This window comes from Sitophilus oryzae, unplaced genomic scaffold, assembly GCF_002938485.1.
Source record: "Sitophilus oryzae breed Bouriz unplaced genomic scaffold, Soryzae_2.0 scaffold_1582_pilon_pilon, whole genome shotgun sequence".
Classification (NCBI taxonomy): Eukaryota; Metazoa; Arthropoda; class Insecta; order Coleoptera; family Curculionidae; genus Sitophilus; species Sitophilus oryzae.
Genome location: NW_022146261.1, coordinates 442,066 through 464,648, shown reverse-complemented (window position 1 = coordinate 464,648; position 22,583 = coordinate 442,066). Strand labels below are relative to the sequence as shown.

Sequence of the window (22,583 nt, the reverse complement as noted above, 5' to 3'; positions counted from 1 at the left end):
TCATTTCTATAAAAATAGTATGATTTAAAACTTTTAATTTTTATTGAGAAAATTGGTTAAATTTTGTTGTACGGCGAATTTACATTTATGGGCCCTCCATAAATTTACACCGTAAGTTCGAATATTAGTTAAACCTAGGAATACCCAGGTAATAGCCGGAAATATGCAAAAGAAGGGGTGAGTTTAGGTTAGAGTAGAATTAAGTTTTAGTTGGTTTTGAATCAATAAAAATATAGACCTAATCTAAACTTAATCGTTTCGGTTAAGTTACGGTTTAAGAAGACCCACTTTTTGGTATATTTCGGTGGGCAACTCTACGTTTAACCAATATTCGGGCTTTTACGGTAACATAATACTCATTCTGATTGGTTTAATCTGGCTCCATTACAAAACTGTGGGTTCGAGGTGCTATTGCAAATTAATGCAATTAATTCTTTGTATACACTTTCATAAAAAGCCATCACGATAAAAATTAAATATCAAAATTATTTAACGTTGCGAACTTGTTCACTATACGTATCTGGAATATATTTGCGAATGGCGATCAGCGATACGATGGTGCGTCCAGACCTATGGAGACGAGCGCGAGACATTCCAAATTCGCTGCGTGGACGAGTCTCGCGAGAGCCTCGCGAGTCAACCCACAGAGCCTCGTTGCTATCCGTCCCGTGTCGATTTTTCAATGGCCGATCAAAGAAAGCTCGAAAGTCTGGACGTGTTTTGGTAGAAGCTCGCCCGACTGCGAGATATTAGGTTTGATTTATAAATTTCGACCGTTTAAAATTAAGTAATCTCAAATTTTTAAATCGTACACTGTATGTATTATCATTTTTTCTGATAGAATTTACAAATTTTGCGTCACTGATAATTTTTACCCTACCGAAATCCAACATTTCTTTAAACTAATAGAATTATTACAACATCTATTAATTTTAGATATATAATATCAAAAAATGCAAGAAAAGTTACCGAATTGTACGTATGTATAACCCAATAATAAAATAAAAAATAGGGTATTCCCATTAGAAAATATGTTATATCCGCAACACTTTTTTGAAGTACCCTGTATACTCTATAGTAATGTTAAAATGTGCTTCTTAACCTTACCAATAACATTTCTATTTAACATTTTGTTCTAAAACATTAAAAAACGTATTATGTAAAAACGTCATGTAATGAGGATAAAGGGAAAACAGCCAAACGGGGAAAACTGACGATGAATACCATGTTAAAGACCGAATACCATATTAAAGATACAAAAATGTATTACTGTATACGTTATTATTTGGCCATCGTTTGTTATATTCAAATGCAATTTAATATGTGTTTGGCTTCCTTTCACTATGATTCTACTCGGCTTGTCTCGTGGCAGGTTTGCGTAAGAAATGGATAGAAAATGTCTCGCTCTCGTCTCGCTCTTGTCTTGCTCTCGTCTCGCGCTCGGCTCGGCAGGTCTGGACGCACCATAGACTGCCGGAGTGTTGACGTCACGAATGTCAAATTGCTTTTCAAACAAGATTTAGTTCTTTTATATTTCTATTGAGCTCTTCCAAATGACGTCACAAATTAATATAAAATGTAAAAAAAAACAGGTGATTGCCGACAACCGCCGACTTGTGTCTGGTATTTTCAATACGCCTATGATGGTTGCGCATGTTGCAAAATCTGTGAATTTTATATTTAGTGTCCAAGGTAAGTACCTACTTAACTATAAAATATACCTCATAATATACTTAAGAATAATTACTTGTGTTGCGAGGTTAGGTTAATGGCCTATTTGAAAAATAGGTTATTTTTACCCGATATTAATTGCCAAGCTTGCAATTTTTCAATGCATAAAAATTGTTTTTACGCAAAAACGGTACATAGCGTCATACCAAACATGTCAAGAAATTAAAGAACTCGCATCATGGAAACATAATATGGACCTCGTTAGAATTTCTTATTTTTCTCGTGCATATAATTATATTTTTGAGCTTATAAGTAACAAATAGCGCAAATAACAAAAAATTCAATTACTTTTTCTGTCTAGTTTTTATTTTATAAATTTTTGAAGTATCGATGTTAATGGAACCGTTAAAATGGCTTTTTAAACGTGTCATGACAGTAGCTTTATTCAAGTTTCCAAAAAGTACGGTTCTAGAACGGTTCAAAACACTGTCACAATATGATTTTTTGCAACTTTTGACATGAATGATTGTCGTAATTTGTAACGAAAATATTTTCGTTACATTTTTCCTTTTATATCGTTTATCCGTTTTTTTATATATTATCGATTTTTTGCGGAAACCTCGATAGTGGTACACATCAGTAGCGATGGTTGTTAGTTTAAATTGTTTAAATATTTTATATATTTTCTGGTTGCCTATGGGTTACCGATAATAATTTGTTTATTTTTAATGAAAACGAAGGTTTATTATTAATATTTTGTTTAGTGTTAAATAATTAAGATGCAATTGTTACACACATTTTTTTTGAAGGTATGTAGGAAATTTTATCGTATTTATTATTTTTACTATTAATTATAAATTTTTATATTGACATTTGGTACTTAACGCATGTCTAAATGAATGGGAGAATTCTATAAAGGGACTTTTGTTTTGCCGAAAATCACTCTCTCTCATCTCGATCTTCTTTGCTTAAACACCTAGTTTTTTTTCCAGACACCGGCACGAGGTACGACTTGGAAATTATTTATTAGTTTTATTTTTTTTAAACATTTCTTATTATCTAATATGATTTAATTTTTTAATTAGCTTGTAACTTTAAATTCCTTTTTCTATTTTATCTTTTTATCTCACAGTTCATTTTTTTATCATCATTTCTTTATCTTCTTATCTTAGTAGCACGTGTATGGTAGTTTTGTAAAATTTTTTCTAATACCTTTAACTTTTATTTAGTACTAATGATTTTTATCTTTCTTATTTATGTACTGAGACGCAAGCTGTCGAACAGGAACCCGCAGAGGTGTTCGATTTAGCAATCTCAGGGGCCATGAATAGAATCAATCACTGCAGGAGTACTCTCAGAGACGAACCAGGAGGGACTCTGGTAAGTAAGGATTTTTATAATATTTATATTATACGACTTATGTCACCTTTAACGAATCCTTGCTTGCCAGAAGGCAACTCTTGTTTTTATCTGGACCCTGTAGTGGTGGTGTCTATTGGCAGGCCATTCGACAGATAGATTTTGTTTTTGTTGTTTTTGGGTCACTCTAGGGAACGTATCTTTACCTCGCCATCTGCCAAATTTACCTTACCTTATCTTTATCTTATTTGGCGGATGCATTATCTTTGTTCCTGGGTGACATATCTTTTCTTTAGTTTTTTATCTGTCGAATTGCCGCATTTATCGTTTTTCGTATCTTATCCTATCTTTCTATTTACCTTTATCTTTCTATCTAGTTTTTAATTTATCTTTTAATATCGCATTTTAGTATTAACTTTTGTTCTAATTTAAATTTTCATATATTTCTAGTTTTTTTTTCTTACATATTTTTTTATTCTTTTTTACGTGTCTACAAATTAAATCAAATAATTTACTGTAACAATATATAATTTTTTCAAGTCGTACCGAAGTGATTGTGGTGGTCTGGAATTTTTCTAGAGAGAGAGAAAAATATATTTTGTTTTATATTTTTTTTATAATTCTATATTTATATTCTTTATATTCTTTAAATAATTTGGACAATCTTTTCAATTATAACTAATTTAAACTGTCATTGACTATTTTCTTTTTTAAATTTTAATTATAATTTTTACTATAATAATTAGTAGTTGGATTTAGATATTGATTATTGTTTATTTGAATCACCAATATGTTGTTTAATCATAAGTTATTTTTATTGTACCTTCATTGGCAACCAACAGACAGTTCAATTGGTAATTTAGAACACCACCACAAAACTGGGTACTTATCAATTGTGTTGAGTAGAATACTGCTGTTTGTTATTTTCTAGGAAGATACGAGAATTGACCCTCCCCATAAGTAGCTCACGCACTGAGACTGGTGGAGTCTCACAAGCTCTCCAACGTTAGCCGGACAATCACGCTACCCACCAGCGGACGAGTGCAGCGAAGAGGGTGAGGCCTTTCTCCCAACCAACCGAAGCAGAAACACTTAAGTATTCCAGTTGCATATCTAATCTCATATAATCGAGACTGTCACAGCCAATTACATTGATTGTTTATAATTGTAAATTAAATATAAGTCATTAGTGAGATTTTCTATTGTCTTATTTAATTCCAAAGCATACTTCCACAAACCAGTAACTTTTAGAATGTTGTGGGTTATAAATTAGACTGTGCGATTATTTTAAACCGTTCTAGAACCGTACATTTTTGGAACTCAAATTAAGCTTATATGTTTTTCTGACCTATCGTAGTTTGACATGAATAGGCCCTAAAGCTCCAAATATCTTAAATTCTTTAGATACTAGAAAGAATAATACTAATTTGGTATTTTTGGTACTTTTTTCCCAAAATTGGTATTGATTGTACACCATTTTTGGCAGCGGTTTGCCCCTCGTCTTTAATTTTTGTAATAGTGAAATATTAGCTAGAACGTAACATTTTGGAACTATAGGCAAAAATCTGAAAAAAGTCCAAGAATTTTACCATTTTTTGGTTCTCCTGAGTCGAGCGGCGATCGAGCAACCGTGCAAAACTAGGATAATTATTATCTTTCATGTTAACTGTACAAATCAAGACCATAATTAGGTTTCCAACCCTTTTTTCCAAGTGAACCCTCTAATTTGATTGGCCTAATATCCAAAAATCAGTCTAGAGTCACACCTCTCGATTTTCTATATTCAATAAATCATCACTCCGTATGAGTTTATCGCTTTATTCTTATGGAACGCATGTTGACTTAAAGGTATATGCATCCTCATAACTACAATTGCAGGCGTTTACGAAAAATACAGGGTGTCATCAAACTACAGTCAGGGGTACATAGAACTACTACATATTTTTGGAATGAAAATAAGTTCACCGTTTCAGTTAACCGTTATTCGGATTTGAATGAAAGTTGAGTGTCTATGTTTTGCTCAGTGCTTTAACATTTAACTTACACAAAAATCAATAAAAAGTACGGGAAGGGACCTACCCCCACCCCTACATAAATTTTAATATAAGTATTTTCCAACTCAATCGACGACCAATTTTTTTTTCGTACAATGGTCTTTCTAGTATTTTTACCATATTTTTTGTCTCTTTAAAAAGGCTGATTTCCAACAAATGTTTTTTGTCACATTAAGCTATGGAGGCGCTTAAAATAACTATTATGCTCTAATAATCTAGCTGGCGGAAAATATGGAATTTTATATTAGTATCACAAATTATATTTTATAATAAACATTCATAAAAGCTTAAATTTCGGATTTATTTTTTATTGATGCCCTCTAACAGACAAACGAAGCACTTTTGTATCAAGGTAAATTATGTGCAATTAACTTATTTTGATTAGCTCTTCTGTCCATGGAACATTGAAACTCTCTGTATATTTTGTGGCTCTGCTTTTAAAAATAAATTGTTCAAACATTTTTTCTCAAAAACTATGCCATGTGGCGTTTTTCCACAAGAGACAAAAAATGTAGTAAATTCTAGAGGGATCATTTTAAAAGGAAAATCTATCTTCAGTGGAGTTGGAAACTATTTACACTAAAACTTATGTAGGGGTGGGCGTAATTCTCACTATTTTCACCCCTCCCGTACTTTTTCTTGATCTTTGTGAAAGTCAAATGTTAAAGCACTTAGCAAAACATAGTCACCCAAAATCTCATTCAAATCGGAATAACGGTTCTTAAAATATCTTAAAAATGTATTTATTTTTTTCTAGTTTGATGCCCTCTAGCGGACAAACGAAGCACTTTTGTATAGAGGTAAATTGTGTCCAATGAACTTATTTTGATTCCAAAAATACGTAGCAGCTCTATGTCAATGGAATATTGGGACACCCTGTAGAAGTAAATTTAGCTCGAGGTGTCTGACAGACTACTCTGTAGCCGTTAAGGGTTAAATATTCGGTATTTGACCGAACAGTATGCAGTATTCGGTAGAATACCGAACATAAATAAAAGTAACCGAATACCGAATAGTAGCCGAACATTCGTAGCATGTAATTTAATTATATTCTTAAATACAGGGTGTTTCAAAAAACATGTGCCATCTTTTATTTTCTACATCAACATAAGTCCGATTCTGCTTTGTTTCGTAGCTACAGAATGTTAAAAAAGTCTTAATATTTTTTCTATTTATTATAATTTTTTTCCAAGTACTTTTAGCGTTTCGAATGAAATTTTGAGGGTAAAAGTCACTATAAATGCGGCATATTTTTGACCTAAAAAGTGTCGATATATTCACCAGGGACGTGCATATGGGTTATGAAGGGAATATTTTTCTAAAAAAAGCATGTACGCTATTAACTTTTTTTCCTCCTGTTAGCGAAATAGTGTAAGTAGTTTAATGCCGATTAAAAGTTGTCTCTTGATATTTTGTCGATTTCGGCCTCCTTGATGAGATAAGCGCAATTTTATTAGTTTGCCTTGATCCAAGTCTAATAGCACCCTATAATTTTTTTTAATATAATTAACTTGCGTAAGTTTTAAATAAGTACTCATTGATTCCTCATCAAAAAATATAAAAAAAATCCTATAAACATGGGTATGGAAATGTATAGTTTTAGAGTTACAGGATGTTAAATCTTATTAAAATTAGGTTTTTTGAAATTATTTTAAATACCATTATTTTTTATTTGAAATTGCTGTAGGTTGGACTAATAGTAACAATAATTAATAGTAATAATATTTAATAATAAATTAGGTAAAATATATATATTCTATTAATTTTATTTTTATTTTAATTTTATTATTTATTTTAATTGTGTTAATAAAATTGCGTTTTTCTTATCAAGGAGGCCGAATTCGACAAAATATCAAGAGATAACTTTTAATTGCCGTTAAACGGCCTACACAATTTTGATATCAAAAGAAAAAAAAAACAGTGGCGCACATGTTTTTCTTATATGAAAAATATTCCAGTGATAACCCATATGCACGTCCCTGATGAATTCATCGACACTTTTTTAGCATTCAAATATGTAGCACATATAATCACTAAAAGTACTTGGAAGAAAATTATAATAAATCGAAAGTTTATTAAGACTTTAACACCCTGTAGCTACGAAACAAAGCAGAATCGGACCTATGTTGATATGAAAAATAAGTCTTATTTTTACGTGAGGAATCTCTCTACGAGAGATGGCATATGTTTTTTGAAACACCCTGTAATATAACGATAGTAGAAATACCAAGTGTAATTATTGTATAAAAAGACAAACAAAGTAATAAATTGACAAATTACCAAGATCGCAAAAGAGTTTAAACATGGCTACTAGAATTTTTCTAATTTTATAACTTAAATTTTTGTTAATATTTACCGCAAAATGTGTCGAAGGTATAACGACCAAAGACGCTGAAAAGATCCTCGTAATCATTGTGTAACACATCTACCAACACATTGCTATTTTTATAGAAGTAATGCACATAAGAATTGAGGATGGGCTGGTTAAAACTTTTGGAGAAAAACTTCCGTCGCACTTTCCATTCATCAGCTAAAAGTAAAATTAGTGTTTTAGAAGCACGAAAACATATACTAAGTAACGTTAAAAATGCAAGACCCAGAATAACTTATTGTATTTTGATAAAAACTTATTTATTATATCATGTACAGGGTGGATCAAATTCGACGCTTTTAAAGGAAAACACCCTTTTCTATAGGAGATAGTCGAAAACTAATATTGGTGTCTGGAGCTCAATTTTTATCAAAAACATGATGGTGAAAACCCCACATAGATATCTGTTACCGTTTATGAGTTACGGTTTTTTTTAAAAAAACGGTGTCAAGATACACCGGTGTTGTAGATGAACACCGGTGTCGAGATAAGCACCGGTGCTGAAATGAACACCGGTGTTGACACCGGTACACCGACTGAAACACCGGTAGTTATCAACACCTAACACCGGTGTTCAAATCTCAACACCGAACAGGCCTAACCGTAAGTACCTTAATTACTTTCTTATGATTGGTAGACCTTGATTTTCTACAAATGTTCTGCCTGTTGACTACTATAGAAAGAAAAAAATGTAAAGAATCATGTAAAAAGTAGGAAATGTGTTTTTATTTGTAGTTTGCTATGTTGTATGTTGACATAACTTCCATTATTTTGCTCCTGTACCAGAAATTATTACTACAGGCTAATTAATTTACATTTTTTACCTACTGTTTTTTTTTCTCATAAAATTTCCGATTTAAATTAAAAAATAAAAATGTAAATCATATTGCGATCTGGTCGACTTTAAGGACAGTGGATTTTTGGAAGAAACAAAATTCTAATATACTCAACTTTTTATAGTATACTTGTTATACTCAACTACTATTAAGTCATAAAAACTCTGGTTTTTAATAATAAAAAGACTATTATCTGATCAGTTGATGTTTTTTTAGTATTCACAAAAAAATCTTCATTCGTCAACCAATCTTACTTCTATAATTTTTAAACTAATACCTGTTTTGTCCCTTAATGTTTACTCTTTTACCAAGTGACAATATAAAGAAATATTGCCCTACGAATTGGTACTTCCTTGTAAGAACTTAAAATATGACAAAAATCTAAAAAAAATGCATTCTCAATTTTAATTAGGAATACATTTTTTACAAAAGGCAACAATTTTTGCATTCGAGAAAAAAAACGAAGTCTGACAATGTCTTTACTCCTGTTAAAGGTCCGAGGCAGTCCGAGGTCACGGCGGCATTTACCAGCAAGATGAAACAAGTGCCACATCTGAAATAATAATCTGTGTATATACTTTAGGATTGCACTTAACCAAAATTCCCAAGTTTTTTATTCTAAGAGCTACAGATGACCGACGCACTATTGCAGAACCCTGTACTTGATATAGTGAATAACATTTTGATATAGTGAGTCATAGTGAGTACACTGTAAAAAAAAATGAGTGAAATTTCACTCAGATTTCACTCAATACTTTCTCAATTTCTGTCCACACCCGATTGAGTGAAATTTCCACTCTACAGAATCGAGTGAATCTTCAATTCTCAGAGTGAAAAGCACTGAGTGTTTTCACTCAATCGAGATTAGACGAAAGACTCCTTTTACTCATTATTGTTTACCTTGAGTAGGATTTTGATCGATTTTGATAATTTATTCACTTTAAAATGAGTGAACTCACTAAGTGTTGAGTTCAAGACACCTTTTATTGAGTGACTTTTACTCAAATTTGTGTTACACTTAACTCGATTAGTACTCATATCTGAGTATTAATTTCACTCAGTATTGAGAAATATATTCTAAATTATTTTTTTAAAAGCTATATGTAAGCTAACTTGTTATTTTATAACAGGTGGGCAGGTGCCTTTCAAAGGTAAGTTTCAGTTTAGGACATGGTCTCGAACATGTCCATTTCCTAAAATTCACTTTTGGGAGGCATCTGGTCACTTGTAATAAAATAACAAGTTAGCTTACATAGCTTTTAAAAAAATCATTTAGAATATTTCGTTTTTTTTAACAAACCAAATAAAAAACTGTAGAACCTTCAAAAATATTTTTATTTGTCATTTTTATTTGACAAAAAAACAAATAAAACCAAATATAACACTATTATTATAATATCAAAAACATTTTAAAAAGTTTTCAACTCTTTTTGGAAAAAATACAGGAACTTTTTAAGCTAGATGTCTAGAAAAGTTGCATCACATCGCAAAAATCCGCTTTATTAAGAGCATTCGTCAGCTCGGCTACCAACATTCTCGAATATTTCTAATTTCTAAACTAACTTTTAATAACGAAAATCCTCCGGAAAATCCAGATACTTTTCCTCCTGAAAATTAAAAAAAAATGTTATTCTGCCAAATGTTCCAGTTCCCAGTTCCAGATTGAGGGAAAGTACCTAGATTTTCGCTACGCTAATTAGTCCAGGAAACATCCGAGCATTGCGGCAATCAGTAGACGCAGTCGAATTTGAATATATGTTAGGCGGATTTCTGCGATGTGAAAAAAAATGTTCTTAACATAAAACATATTTAGGAGTTATGAGTTCGTATTCGCTTCACCACGCCACGCGGCCACTGTCACACTTTACATCACACACACATACACTATGGACTTGTAACCTGGGCACCTTCGAAGGAACAAGACAACCTACGACTCGAACAGATAATTAAAAACTGAGGAACAGGGAAATAGCTTATTCGGTATCGAAGAAGCGCGTATGACGTATGATTAGTAATGAGCGAAAATACTCTAAACTGGGTGATTTCACTCAAATTTTTATTGTGTAAAACTATAACATGAGTTTTTAAGTGAATTTTTCTATTCCATTACTCAAAGATAGGGGTTATAACTCGAACATGAGCTTATTCAATAGCTATTGATTAAATAGAGATCATATTTGAGTAAAATGATGAATTTACTCTATTTTAGATAAAAATGTACTCAATTATTTCACTCAAAAAATTCACTCCCTGAGAAATATGTGTTCACTCAGGCTGATTTTTTACAGTGTAACATTTTAATGATTATACAACTCTATGTATATTTTTCCTATATAAAAGGATGTGATTAATAAGTGATAATCATTTAACCCTTAACTGGTCCGGCGTCGTCTGACAGACTACGCCAAATAATTAACTCATTCTTATTAGTCACTGGGACCGCAAAAGTATTGGCGTTCCAGCTAATCCTTCCCCTCTCGGTCAACGACTGATAGCCATATTTATGGCCAAACTGGATTAGTTTTTTAGAAGTTATGGCAGAAGATACTTAAGCCGTAGTCTCACAGACGACGCCGGACCGTTTGTGTAAGATTTTGTGTGACAAACTTTTCGTGAAATATGGCCGGGCCTTCGAAAAGAGTGCGTTTAGGAGACTATAGTTATGAAGAAACTCTATTAAAATGATATGATGAGGACTGTGACAGTGACAATATGACAATCTGCCAGACAAATGCGTTTGACAATGTCAAATATTCCAAGAGAAATATACTTTACAATTGGTAGAATACTTGCAATTCCTGTACAACCAGAACACCGCCATGGAGATATTCTTATCCTAGAGTTCTTATCCTAGTTAAAGACAATGTTATGTCCTAGTTAATTATTTTTAATGCCTAGAATGTAAGAATCCATTTTGTAAAACATGTTCAGGAAAACAATCAACTTTGCCTCATGCTGTAACTAAAAACCTTTTCTTTAACTCCAGTTTTATAACTTATTTTTTTTTATATATAGTATTAAAAACTTATTTCTATATTGTAAAGACTGTTAGTACTTTGGTTTTATTTTTTAGAGATTAGTAAAAATATAATTAATTTTTTTCAAATTTATATGTATGTTATTTTATTTTGTACTATATTTTCTTAAAGTTTATATTAATTGAACCCATTTTTGTCTAGATTGGTTCAATACTACATAATATAATATATAATAAAATAAAAATTTGTTGTTTTTTAGTTTTTGTTTTTTTTTACTTTTTAGAAGGCGTAGTCCCACAGACTACGCCGGACCGTTTATGATACATATCTATTACCGGACCAGTTAAGGGTTAAGTGATTATCGCTTGGTGGCCATATATTGTAATTGTCATTTTTTGAAATAATATTCAGAAGTCATTTCTGTCAGTTCCACAAATATCCCGTCAATTCTTATTACAAAATGGCAAAAGAAAGATTTGGTAAAATTTTGTTGCCTCAAGTCGACGATGCTATTAAAAATGTGAAGCCAAGAAATACCGAGCGTTCAGACAAATATGTATGGAAGCAGTTTACTGAGTTTTGCCTTGTACGAAGTTTCAAAATTGAGAAAACGACAACAGACGAGGATTTGTGCAACATTTTAAAAAACTGGGCGTATAATGTGCGAAAATCCGGTGAAGAAAATAAAGAAGGTGTGGTCAAGCTTTTATGGAACAAAACGAGCAAAATGCTCCAGGAACTATATTTTGAAAAATATAATCGCCGCATAGATCCATTCAATGACATGGTTTTTCAAATCGCCAGTTTTGCCCGAAACGCAAAACGAAAAGAGTTGCAGGCAGTACCTGGTGCACGAAAGGAGAGTTCCACAGCTTTGACGAGAAAGGAAATAGAAAAAATGGCCTTAAGTTTGGATGAAAATACCCCAGATGGGCTTCAACGGAAATTTTTCCACCTAGCTGCATCCGAACTAACATGGAGAGAAAATGAAGCGGTTTTTTTGCTATTGGAATATTTTACGGAGGAAAAATATAATAACGGTACTAGTCCCGGTCGTCTGGAATACAATCCAATATTTGCTAAAACGGCGCAAGGAGGAGCAAGTCGAACATGCGAAAGTAAGTGGCTTTTAAAAAAACTTGTGAATCCGGATTTATGTCCAGTACGATAAGTATATTTTAAGCTAATGTCCAAAAGAGGCGTAAACATTAAAACTAATCTATTATTTTTGACGGTCAATTAGAAATGGAAACAGAATGATAATTCCCCATGATTCAAGAATTGTCCAGCAGGTATTAGCATTATAAGAAACTGGACAAAAATGGGAGCAACCAACATCGGCCTATAGATACTAAAAATAAAAAAAATCACGAATCACTCTAACAGAGCTTCAGCAGTAAGTTCTCTTAGCAGTTCAGGCTCTAATCTCTAAGAAGTCATCAAAATAACGGGCCATAGTTGTATAAATTCTGTCACTTCCTATCTCCAGCTCAGAGAGCAGGATCATATGAAGATTTTGTCGCAAAGGAGAGCCGAAAATACACCGTCATCTACTTCTAATGCTGAAGCCCAAATTCAAACACCTCCAACCTATGGTAATAATAATTCATCCAATGGTTCAAGTTTTCACTATAACAATTGTAGTTTTGTTTTTTGAGGACCTGTAAATAGGAGGTAACGCATTTCGTGTCAGGTAAACGTATTATTCAGTAATCCCGAAACATCTTGTGGTATTACATTCGATAAACCATTACACACTAACTACATAGTGGTAAGCCAATACGTTGTCAAACTATATACGTAGAGATAATTAGAGCACTCTCCAAAGGTGGTGCATTTTCAATGTCACTTAGATAATGCAATGTGTAAGTTTATTACAATTTGTATGTTACAAGAAAATATTTTTAAAAATCCAAACTAAACGCTTTACCTTTGTAAACGAGAAGGCAATCTTCAAATAGTACTTTGAGTATATTATAGGAGCTTGATTTATCCAAACAATCTGGATGGTCTAATATAACTTTTATAGCTTCGGCATCGTCTGTAACATGGAGGTAACTATGTCCATACCAGAAATTGAATGGAAGTCCCACTTCTTTGGCTACTACGCGTACCGCATCGAAGTAATCTAAAAATACATTGCATGGGTATACAGGGTGGCGCACCTCATTCGCCTCGGTTAATTATACGAAAACGGAAAGATGTAGAAACAAAATATTTTATGGGTATAAGTGAGAAGGGAATGTGCAAAATTTAAAATTATTTTGAAATGTACAGGGTGTTTCAGAACTAAGATCCATACCAAAGTTATATTTTTTCTTATGGAACACCCGGTATTTTATTTTATTTTTGGATTCTTGGGCCCAAAAAAGGTATTTATTATAAGGGTTTAATATGTTTAAAATCTTTGGTTTTTGAGATATTTATGGATATTTAAAAATGCATGCTACATTAGAATAGATTATTAACACCCTGTACATTGCCCTTCAGAACTAATTCCTGCGCAGACTTTTAAGCCAGAGAAAGAAACTTTACTGAAAAATTTGATTGCTTTGTTTAATATATACAGGAGTACCAAAAATTGCTGGTCTAATTTAAATATTTATTTTACATAAAAACTTCGTTATTTCAAATACAACACCCTGTATTTTTTTAAATAAATCGAAGCAGATTCAAATGCTCTTTCAAACTGTATTAGGGTTTCCGATACCTATCTAGCTCAGATTTTGAATAAAAAGCAATTTTTCAATAAAATGTCAATCAAGATGGCTTATGTCACCATGGCAATTTTCTAGTTAAAGTTAGTAACTCTTTTCAAAATCGACATTAGTTTATGGACATTATTATTTAGATTTATAACAGTTTACTTAAATTTAGCTACAGTAGTTTAATAAGTAAGTATTCATTATTTTATCAAGAAAAATAAAGCAGTATCTGCTGGTGGAATGAATGGATATGATAGAATAATAAATACATATTTAATAAATATTATTTAAAAAACTACTGTAAGCAAATTAAACAAAAATAAACTGCTATAAATTTAAATAAAGTCCATAAACTAATTTTGATTTTCAAAATAGCTACTAACTGTCACTAGAAACTTGACATCAGCCATCTTGGTTGCCATTTTATTGAAAAATTGCTCTTTATTCAAAATCTGAGCTAGATAGGTATAGGAGACCCTAATATAGTTTGAAAGAGCATTTAAACCTGCTTCGATGTATTTAAAAAAATACAGGGTATTGTATTTGAAATAAGGAAGTTTTTATGGAAAATAAATATTAAAAATAGACCAGCAATTTTTGATACCCCTTTTTAATTTTTTTTAATTTTTTAATTTTTAATTTAAGTTTAAGAATTAAACAAAGCAATCAAATTTTTCAGTAAAGTTTATTTCTCTGGTTTAAAGGTCAGCACAAGAATTAACTCTGAAAAGCAATGTACAGGGTGTTAATAATCTATTCTATTGTAGCCTGCATTTTTAAATATCTTTAAATATGTCAAAAACCAAAAATTCTAAACATATTTAACCTTTATAACAAATACCTTTTTTGGGCCCAAGAATCCAAAAATGAAATAGAATACAAGGTGTTCCATAAGAAAAAATATAACTTTGGTATGTATCTTAGTTCTGAAACACCCTGTATATTTCAAAATAATTTTAAATTGTGCACATTGCCACCCCACATATACTCATAAAATATTTTGTTTCTACATCTTTCCGTTTTCGTATAATCAACCGAGGCTAATGAGGTGCGCCACCCTGTATAACTCCTGTGTGATTTAATCTAAAAAATACTGTTTGTAATTGTGAGCAGGCTGACCGTTTTGTTTACAGTTCCATAGAGAGGCGAGAAGCATTCGCGAAAATAATTGTCACGTTAATTGTAATAAATTATTAAAAGTAGTGTCGCTGCAATTGTTATTTCCCTTGTAATATGGGTGGTCCATCACAAGTCACATAGGCATGTTTGGTCTTCCGGTATACCGGTACCAGGACCGGTACTTTTGAAATATTCCGGTATTGGTATCGTCTTTTACAAGATCGGTATACCGATTTGGATACCGGTACCGGAAGACCGATTTGAATCAGTACAGGAAAATAGATCTAATTTTTATTGTTGTCGATCCGATAATATATAATGTGTTTTCTTTTTTAAATTGGATTAGGATCGAAAGAAATCAACAGAATAAAACAAATTTAAAACAAAGGACTTCTGTTGATTTCTTTCGATCCTAATCCAATTTAAAAAAAACACATTACAGGAAAATAGATTTTTGATAATATGAAAATGAAAAATATGTTTAAATGCAAAATTATATTGGCAATGTAATCGATGTTCATTTCCAAGTCAACTGGATGCCGTTTTTACGATCATTCAGTATAATACGGTCAGGAACATGCAATGTAATTTATTTTGATGTATGTTTAAGGCATTGCTAGTCTAGTTTGGTGTAGTAATCTAGTTTTTTTTAGTACATCTAAAATTCAAGTAAAGCATCTTACTCATGGATCACTCATGTATATTATATAAATTAAAACGTCCGTAAAACTCAGGCCGATATTCAATAGCATCTACTCTATTATTTAAAATCTGTAAAATAGCATCTTATTTCCGCTCCATTTATATCTCCAAGAAGAACAGCTTCCATTATTTTTTCATAAGTAAAGAGAATGTTGGTCAAGAAATCAAGAATATGCCGGAATAAATAATAATAAATAAACAACGCTTTATTGTACAAAAAGCCAAAATAGCTTCATCGACAAAGCATTTACACAACAAACAAAAGCAGAAAAAATAAACAAATAATAAAAAATATCATACAATACAAATCAATTCAAAAAAAATTACTTCATTAAAATTACAAATAAAACATACATGGACATTGCAGAACACAGGCGTATCAATAAAGTTTTACAAAAGGAAAATTGTAAATGGATAAAATAATGTAAGAGTTGTAAAATATTAAATACTAGACCTTTACCCAGTGTATGAGATGATCAAAATTTAAAATTCAAAAATTGTTCAAAAACAAAAAAAAAGTCGTTTACCGCATCCAGTAAGTATGATTTCAGAGCTTTGCGAAATGCGGGAAAGAATGAAAGTGACTGATATTCAAAGGCAGATGATTGTACTTTTTTTTTGACATTGTATATATATGTATATATATATATATATATATATATATATATATATATATATATATATATATATATATATATATATATATATATATATATATATATATATATATATATATATATATATTATATATATACTATATTTTGACTGAGCTCTCGGGGTTGGCAGATAAAGATCGTCCTCCGCATTCCTAAGATGATAGTTGTGAGATGGCCTTTCCGGAATAGCATATATGTGCTTGCGGATTAAGCAAACGGATTCAAAAATGAATAAGGAAGGAAGAGTCAGTATTTTGAAATTTTTAATTTTTTCGGAAATGTGAACAAATACAATGAGAATCTTAAGTTAGATCAATAACGTTATAACGGTAATGGATAGATTTATGATATATTCCAAGAAATCTAATTTATTCCTCATAATACCGTATTTATTGCGTTACCGTATTACAACTTTACAGGCACGAGAACTTTCTATTTACATTTTTTAATACGGTATCATGGTATATGCTTACTAGCACAACAACCAAAATTGTTATTTCGGTCTTTCCGATATTCCGGTTCATCCGGTCCATCCGGTCTTCCGGTCCAACAGGTCTTCCGATCCAGTATCGGTCCCACCGATCTAATTGTTGGAACCGGTATACCGATTGTAGGACCGGTATTTCGTGATACCGCATACCCGTACTGAAATCTTAGGACCGAATTTATGTACCAAAACATTTATTTTAAGGCTGATGTTTTAAGAGTAATCGATTCTTTGGACGTTACATCTGCAAATTATTCTATTGCATTGGATTTACTTCAAAAGAGATACGAAAATAAACGGGCAATCGTAAATCATCACGTTAGCAATTTGTTATTTAATTTACCTCAAAGAATCTTCTCGAGAATCAGCTCCTCTACTTAATAGTTTATTAGGCTCTTCGCATCGACATATTTCTGCTTTAGAAATATTACATTTACCTGTAAATCACTGGGATATATTATACCTATTATATTATAAAAATTGGATGATTCCCATTGAAGGATTAAACAAGAGTGGGAAAATAAACAAACCGATCAAAATTTACCCACTTTGCATGATTTAGTTGATTTTCTAACGAAAAAATATTTTGCGCTCGAAGCTGTCAATAATAAATTTTCGAATTAGCTTTGCAAAATATGATAAAATAAATGATAAAACCGTAAAATGTAAGTTTAGTCAAAATCGTCCTTATATAGACTGTCAAAATATTATCATAAAAATTATCGGATTTATCAATGTCAATCATTTAAAATTTTATAAATTCCAGAAGAATACAAAGTAATTACGGAATATAAATTATGCAGCAACTGTCTTAGAGCTGGGCATTTTAAACGTGATTGCAAATCTAGTGGTGCAACTTAACTTAACTTTTTTTTTGTGAGTTGGTGGTAAAAAACCTTTTATAAGCGAGTGGTGTTCGTTCCCATCACCATCTCGGGAGAGACGATAATAGAGACGAACACCAAACAGTGTGGGTGTCGAATTGTTACCCACTAAAAAAGTCCACGCCCGAGGAATCAGCTCCTCCTCTCCCCTTACCCGGAACCGCCGTATTACTTCGGGTTCGTACGTATTCTTGCGGTTTATATCTTATCTATGTTAATTTTTTATCTATATTCTATCCTATTTATTTTTAAGATACTTCCACATTTCTTGCCTTTTCTTCTTTCCTTTCTCTATTATTATTTCTTTCATAAATGCCCCTACCTTTCCCCATATTTCGCTAGTTTTGGTCATTTTCATATTAACATTCCTACATCCGACAATAAGGCAGACCTTCCGTTTTCCCATGTTGGACAGCCGAACAACGTATGCTCGGTATCGTCGATTTCGTCGCAGTACATGCAGTTGCTATTTGGTATTTTCTTTATTCTGTGCAAGGTAATGTAATAGTCCACGTCTCCGTGTTTCCTACTCGTCCAGTCCTCCACGTTGTGTATTAACTTTCTAGTCCACCTTCCTTTGTCGGATGTATCCCACTCCTCTTGCCGTTTTTGATAGGTACCTCTTCATTGCTGTTTTTTCACCTAACCTAACTACTATTTTGATCTCGGATTATTCAGGTAGTTGGCATAAAAATGTAATGCACTAGACTCGGGAAGTCAACCGAATATTATAATATAACGGAATGTTTATGCAATAAATTAAAACTCAAGCACGAAAACATTGATATTACTTTATCAGGAATGAATCAAAAAGTAACTCGCATCTTCCAAAGGGTTTTCACAAAAATAAAATCACGAGTTGAAAAATTTCAAGCAAATCCTTCCTTTTTAGTAGTGCCAGCAATCACGGAGAAACTGCCTTTGCTTAAATTTGATAAAAACAAAGTAAATTATGCATCTAATATTAAGTTAGCGGACAAAATGTTTCACGCTAAATTGATTTATTACTCGGATTATATTTTCTGAACTACATAAAAACGGAAAAATAACATTGGGTAGTGAACTGCCAGTTTTATGTGAAACACGTTTCGGCTGGGTTTTTGCAGGGAGAATTGCATTTCCGATTACTGACTGATCAAACTTCAGTCTGAATAAAGATTTAAACGAAACATTAAACAAATTCTCGACTATAGAAAACATACCAAATATTTTTTTTTATCAAAAGAGGAACAAATTTGCGAAGAAATTTTTAGAGAAAGAGCAAAACGCGATAGTGAGGGTAAACTCATAGTACAGTATTCGTTTAACGAAGAATGCCAAACCAAGTTAGATGATTCAATGTCAGTAGATTTAAAAATGTTTCATAAATTAGAAAAACGGTTTAGAAAAAATAATGATCTTGAAGTTCAATACAAAGATTTTATGGCCGAATATGAGAGCTTAGGATATATGCAATTTAAATATATTTTAGATTATTTAAATAAGATAAAAATAAATCGCCACGTTCTTTTACCTGATAGAGTTGTAAAAATCACAGAATTGTCAAATATAAAGGATTGGAAACACGTAAAAAAGACAACACAGGTGATATAATATTACGAGGTTTAGGAACCCGAAACGTCCTTCAAAATGTGGTTTGGTTTAATGGACCAGAATTTTATACAGGGTCCGGTTCCTAGAATTAAAAACTTGAGAATTTTAGTGCAAACCTAGAGTATGTACCAGGATGTATTTCAAGAAAATATTTTAACTTCTATAGGGTGGCTCAAAAAAGTGTGAGTGGATCTGGATGATTTTTCTTAAAGGGAACACCCTGTATATTATTATATTTTTGGTTTCCTTTCAGATCACTTTAGATAATCTTAAGATATGAGTAAATATATTTCAATAGTTTCAGAGATAATCGAATCAAAAATATATATTTTTCAATCTTCTTAAAAACATTATTAAATATTCAAGAACTGTTCTGAAATCAAAACTATAATAGATATTTACTTTAGATGGTCTGTTCTTACTTTGCTATAAATACGGTAATCGTAAATCATACAGGATGTTCAATATTCTTCGCCAAACTTTCTAAAATATAAAATATTTTTTCTTTATTTTATTTTTTAATGGAACACCCCGTATATTTTTTTTTATTAGATGGAGAGTTAAAAAATGAACATTTTTTGTATTAAAAGTATTTCAAAATTTTTAATAGTTTTGCAGATACGAGAGAAAAATCCAACCAATGATTCTGATAAAAAATTACTGTTGAAATATGAATATGTGCCATATGAAATATAAAACTTGGAATATTTGCGAAATCGTTAAAAATTTTGAAATACTCTAAACACAAAAAATGTTCATTTCTTAATTCTCTCTCCATTGAACAAATAATATACAGGGTGTTCCATTTAAAAAAACGAAGAAAAATTATTTTATATTTTAGAAAGTTTGGCGTAGAATTTTGAACATCCTGTATGATTTACGATTTTCATATTTATAGCAAAGTGAGTACAGATCATCTAAAGTAAATACCTAATATAGTTTTGACTTCAGGACAGTTCTTGTATTATTAATAATTTTTTTAAGAACGGCTGAAAAATGTATAATTTTTATTTATTAATTTTGTCTCTGAAATTGTCGAAATATATTCACTCATGTCTTAGGATTATGTAAAGTGATCTGAAAGGAAGCCAAAAATGCAATAATATAAAGGGTGTTCCATTTAAAAAAAATCATCCCGATCCACTCACACTTCTTTGTGCCACCATATAGAAGTTAAAATATGTTCCTGAAATACATCCTTAAGTATGTACCTTTAGGTACGCACTTAAACAAAATTCCCATGTTTTTTATTCTAGGAGCTACAGATGCCCGAACCACCATTGCCGGCCCTGTATAACGAAAGGCGAATACTAGATAATAATGAAAATGAGCTTATACCCGGCGATTAAGACACAAATAAAGATAGACGCAGTTTCTTTAAATTTAACTAGGTACCGAAACAAAATTAACGGAAGATATGTATACAGTTAAATTTGAAGCAGTTTAATTCGTAAGGGTACGAACATAGTGGAGGCAGGTTTCTGCTTTCCGGCAACCAGCGCCGTCTCTGGGGACCTATTCTTGACCACATATCGCTCACATCTCGCATCTCCGAAAAAGCCATATAACAATACACGTGATGCGTAACTTTGCGTATATGCAATGTATTGTTATATGGCTTTTTCGGAGATGCGAGCAGGGTTCGGAAGTAGTTAATTAGGAAATTTACCTGATTAACTAACCTAACCTAACCTAACCATATCCAAACGCCGCTCCCGCCGCGCCGGCGCCGCACATAGGGGTATTTGGTCTATAAACCTGGCCAAAAGTGAAATATTTTTATTTTCATTTTTTATCTTAACTGAATACAAATCTATAAATACTAAATGTAAGCGCGTTTATTAGCTTTTTTAAGTCGTAAGTTGACTATCAAATAAATAATATATTTCAATTATAAGTTAATTCATACTTATTGTGTGAATTATTGTACTTATTATTCTTAAGTGTATTCTGAATTTCTAAGATTATAAAATAGTGGAATTGTTTGTAGTGCTTTTTTTGTGCAAATTGTTTATAATAACTGTCATCATGGATACAGAGCCAGCTGGCAAGTCCTGTTTTATGCCATATTTTTATTTTGAAACGTTTCCTTCTATTCTATTTCTTTATAATGTTTTATATTTAAAAAATCAGAGGCATTTTTATAAGGTGTAAGACTATTCGGCAATATTCCGCATGGAAATTAGTATCCGTTCAATGCTTAAAGTCTCCAGCTTTGGAATATGTACAAAAATCTTGCCAATATTTGCCACTGCCAAAAAAACATTGATTTAAATAGATTCTTAAAGGAAATAGTCTTTACCCTATAACACCCATCCTCGCTCAAATATCGTCTATAATATACAAATTACTTTCTTGTTCTAGCATCCTCATCCAATTGCTTGGTTTTGCACAGAATGGCCCTATTTGATCGGTGGAAAGGGTTTCAGAGTAGAGGAAAAAATATTGTGTAGGAAAAACAAAATGGGGTTCCATATTAGCAACCTCTCCTCTAATTAATGATTAATATTACTAGCAAAAAAGCAATAATTTTTTTGGAAATTTTCAAAGTAAAATAACTCCGTTATTTTGGACTTATTTGAAAAACGATAATGAGAAAATATGTTTCTTTTATCGAGATTAGAGGTGTGTAGTTCGTGAACGAACTAGTTCCAATGAACTATTCCGACACCGGAATGAAAGGAACTAGTTCCTGGTTTCTCAAAGAACTAGTTCCTCAGAACCTGTTCAGGGATCGAGACTGTGACCGATATAGAATAATATGCGACGGCGACGGATCGGCTAGCGCGCGTAGCCCGATGGTAGGCAGGAGTGGGGAGTGCCAGCCGTACATTATCGGATCCGGACCAAGAGGAACTAAACTAAATCAAAGACTAATTTACGTACGTACGGATCGGGCCAGCGAGATCGATGCTAGGCAGGAGTGGGGAGTGCCAGCCGTATGCCGTATGTTATCGGATCCGGACCTAAAGGAACTAGAGGAACTAAATAAAAGACTAGTTTACGTATGGATCAGCCAGCGCGATTGATGCTAGGCAGGCGTGGGGAGTGCCAGCCGTATGTTATCGGATCCGGACTAGAGGAACTATTAAAAGACTAGTTCACGGGAATCTATTCAGTCGGCAGATCCGCGATATAATACAAGGCGACGACGATGGATTCGGCCTT

At 32.1% G+C, this 22,583-nt stretch overlaps 1 protein-coding gene across 3 annotated transcripts in view; it reads right to left on the bottom strand.

Moving 5' to 3' along the window:
- Positions 1–22,583, bottom strand: part of LOC115879595 (cytochrome P450 4c3-like) — a 74,938-nt gene that overhangs the window by 50,748 nt on the left and 1,607 nt on the right. For 2 of the 3 annotated variants that reach the window (XM_030896490.1, XM_030896491.1), the window contains 2 exons: positions 13,200–13,397; positions 7,441–7,614 (listed from right to left, as the gene is read on the bottom strand). In XM_030896490.1, the coding sequence (XP_030752350.1) occupies positions 7,441–7,614; positions 13,200–13,397 (372 nt within the window). The remainder of the gene's footprint in view (positions 1–7,440; positions 7,615–13,199; positions 13,398–22,583) is intronic. The other variant, XM_030896492.1, reaches the window with a different exon arrangement.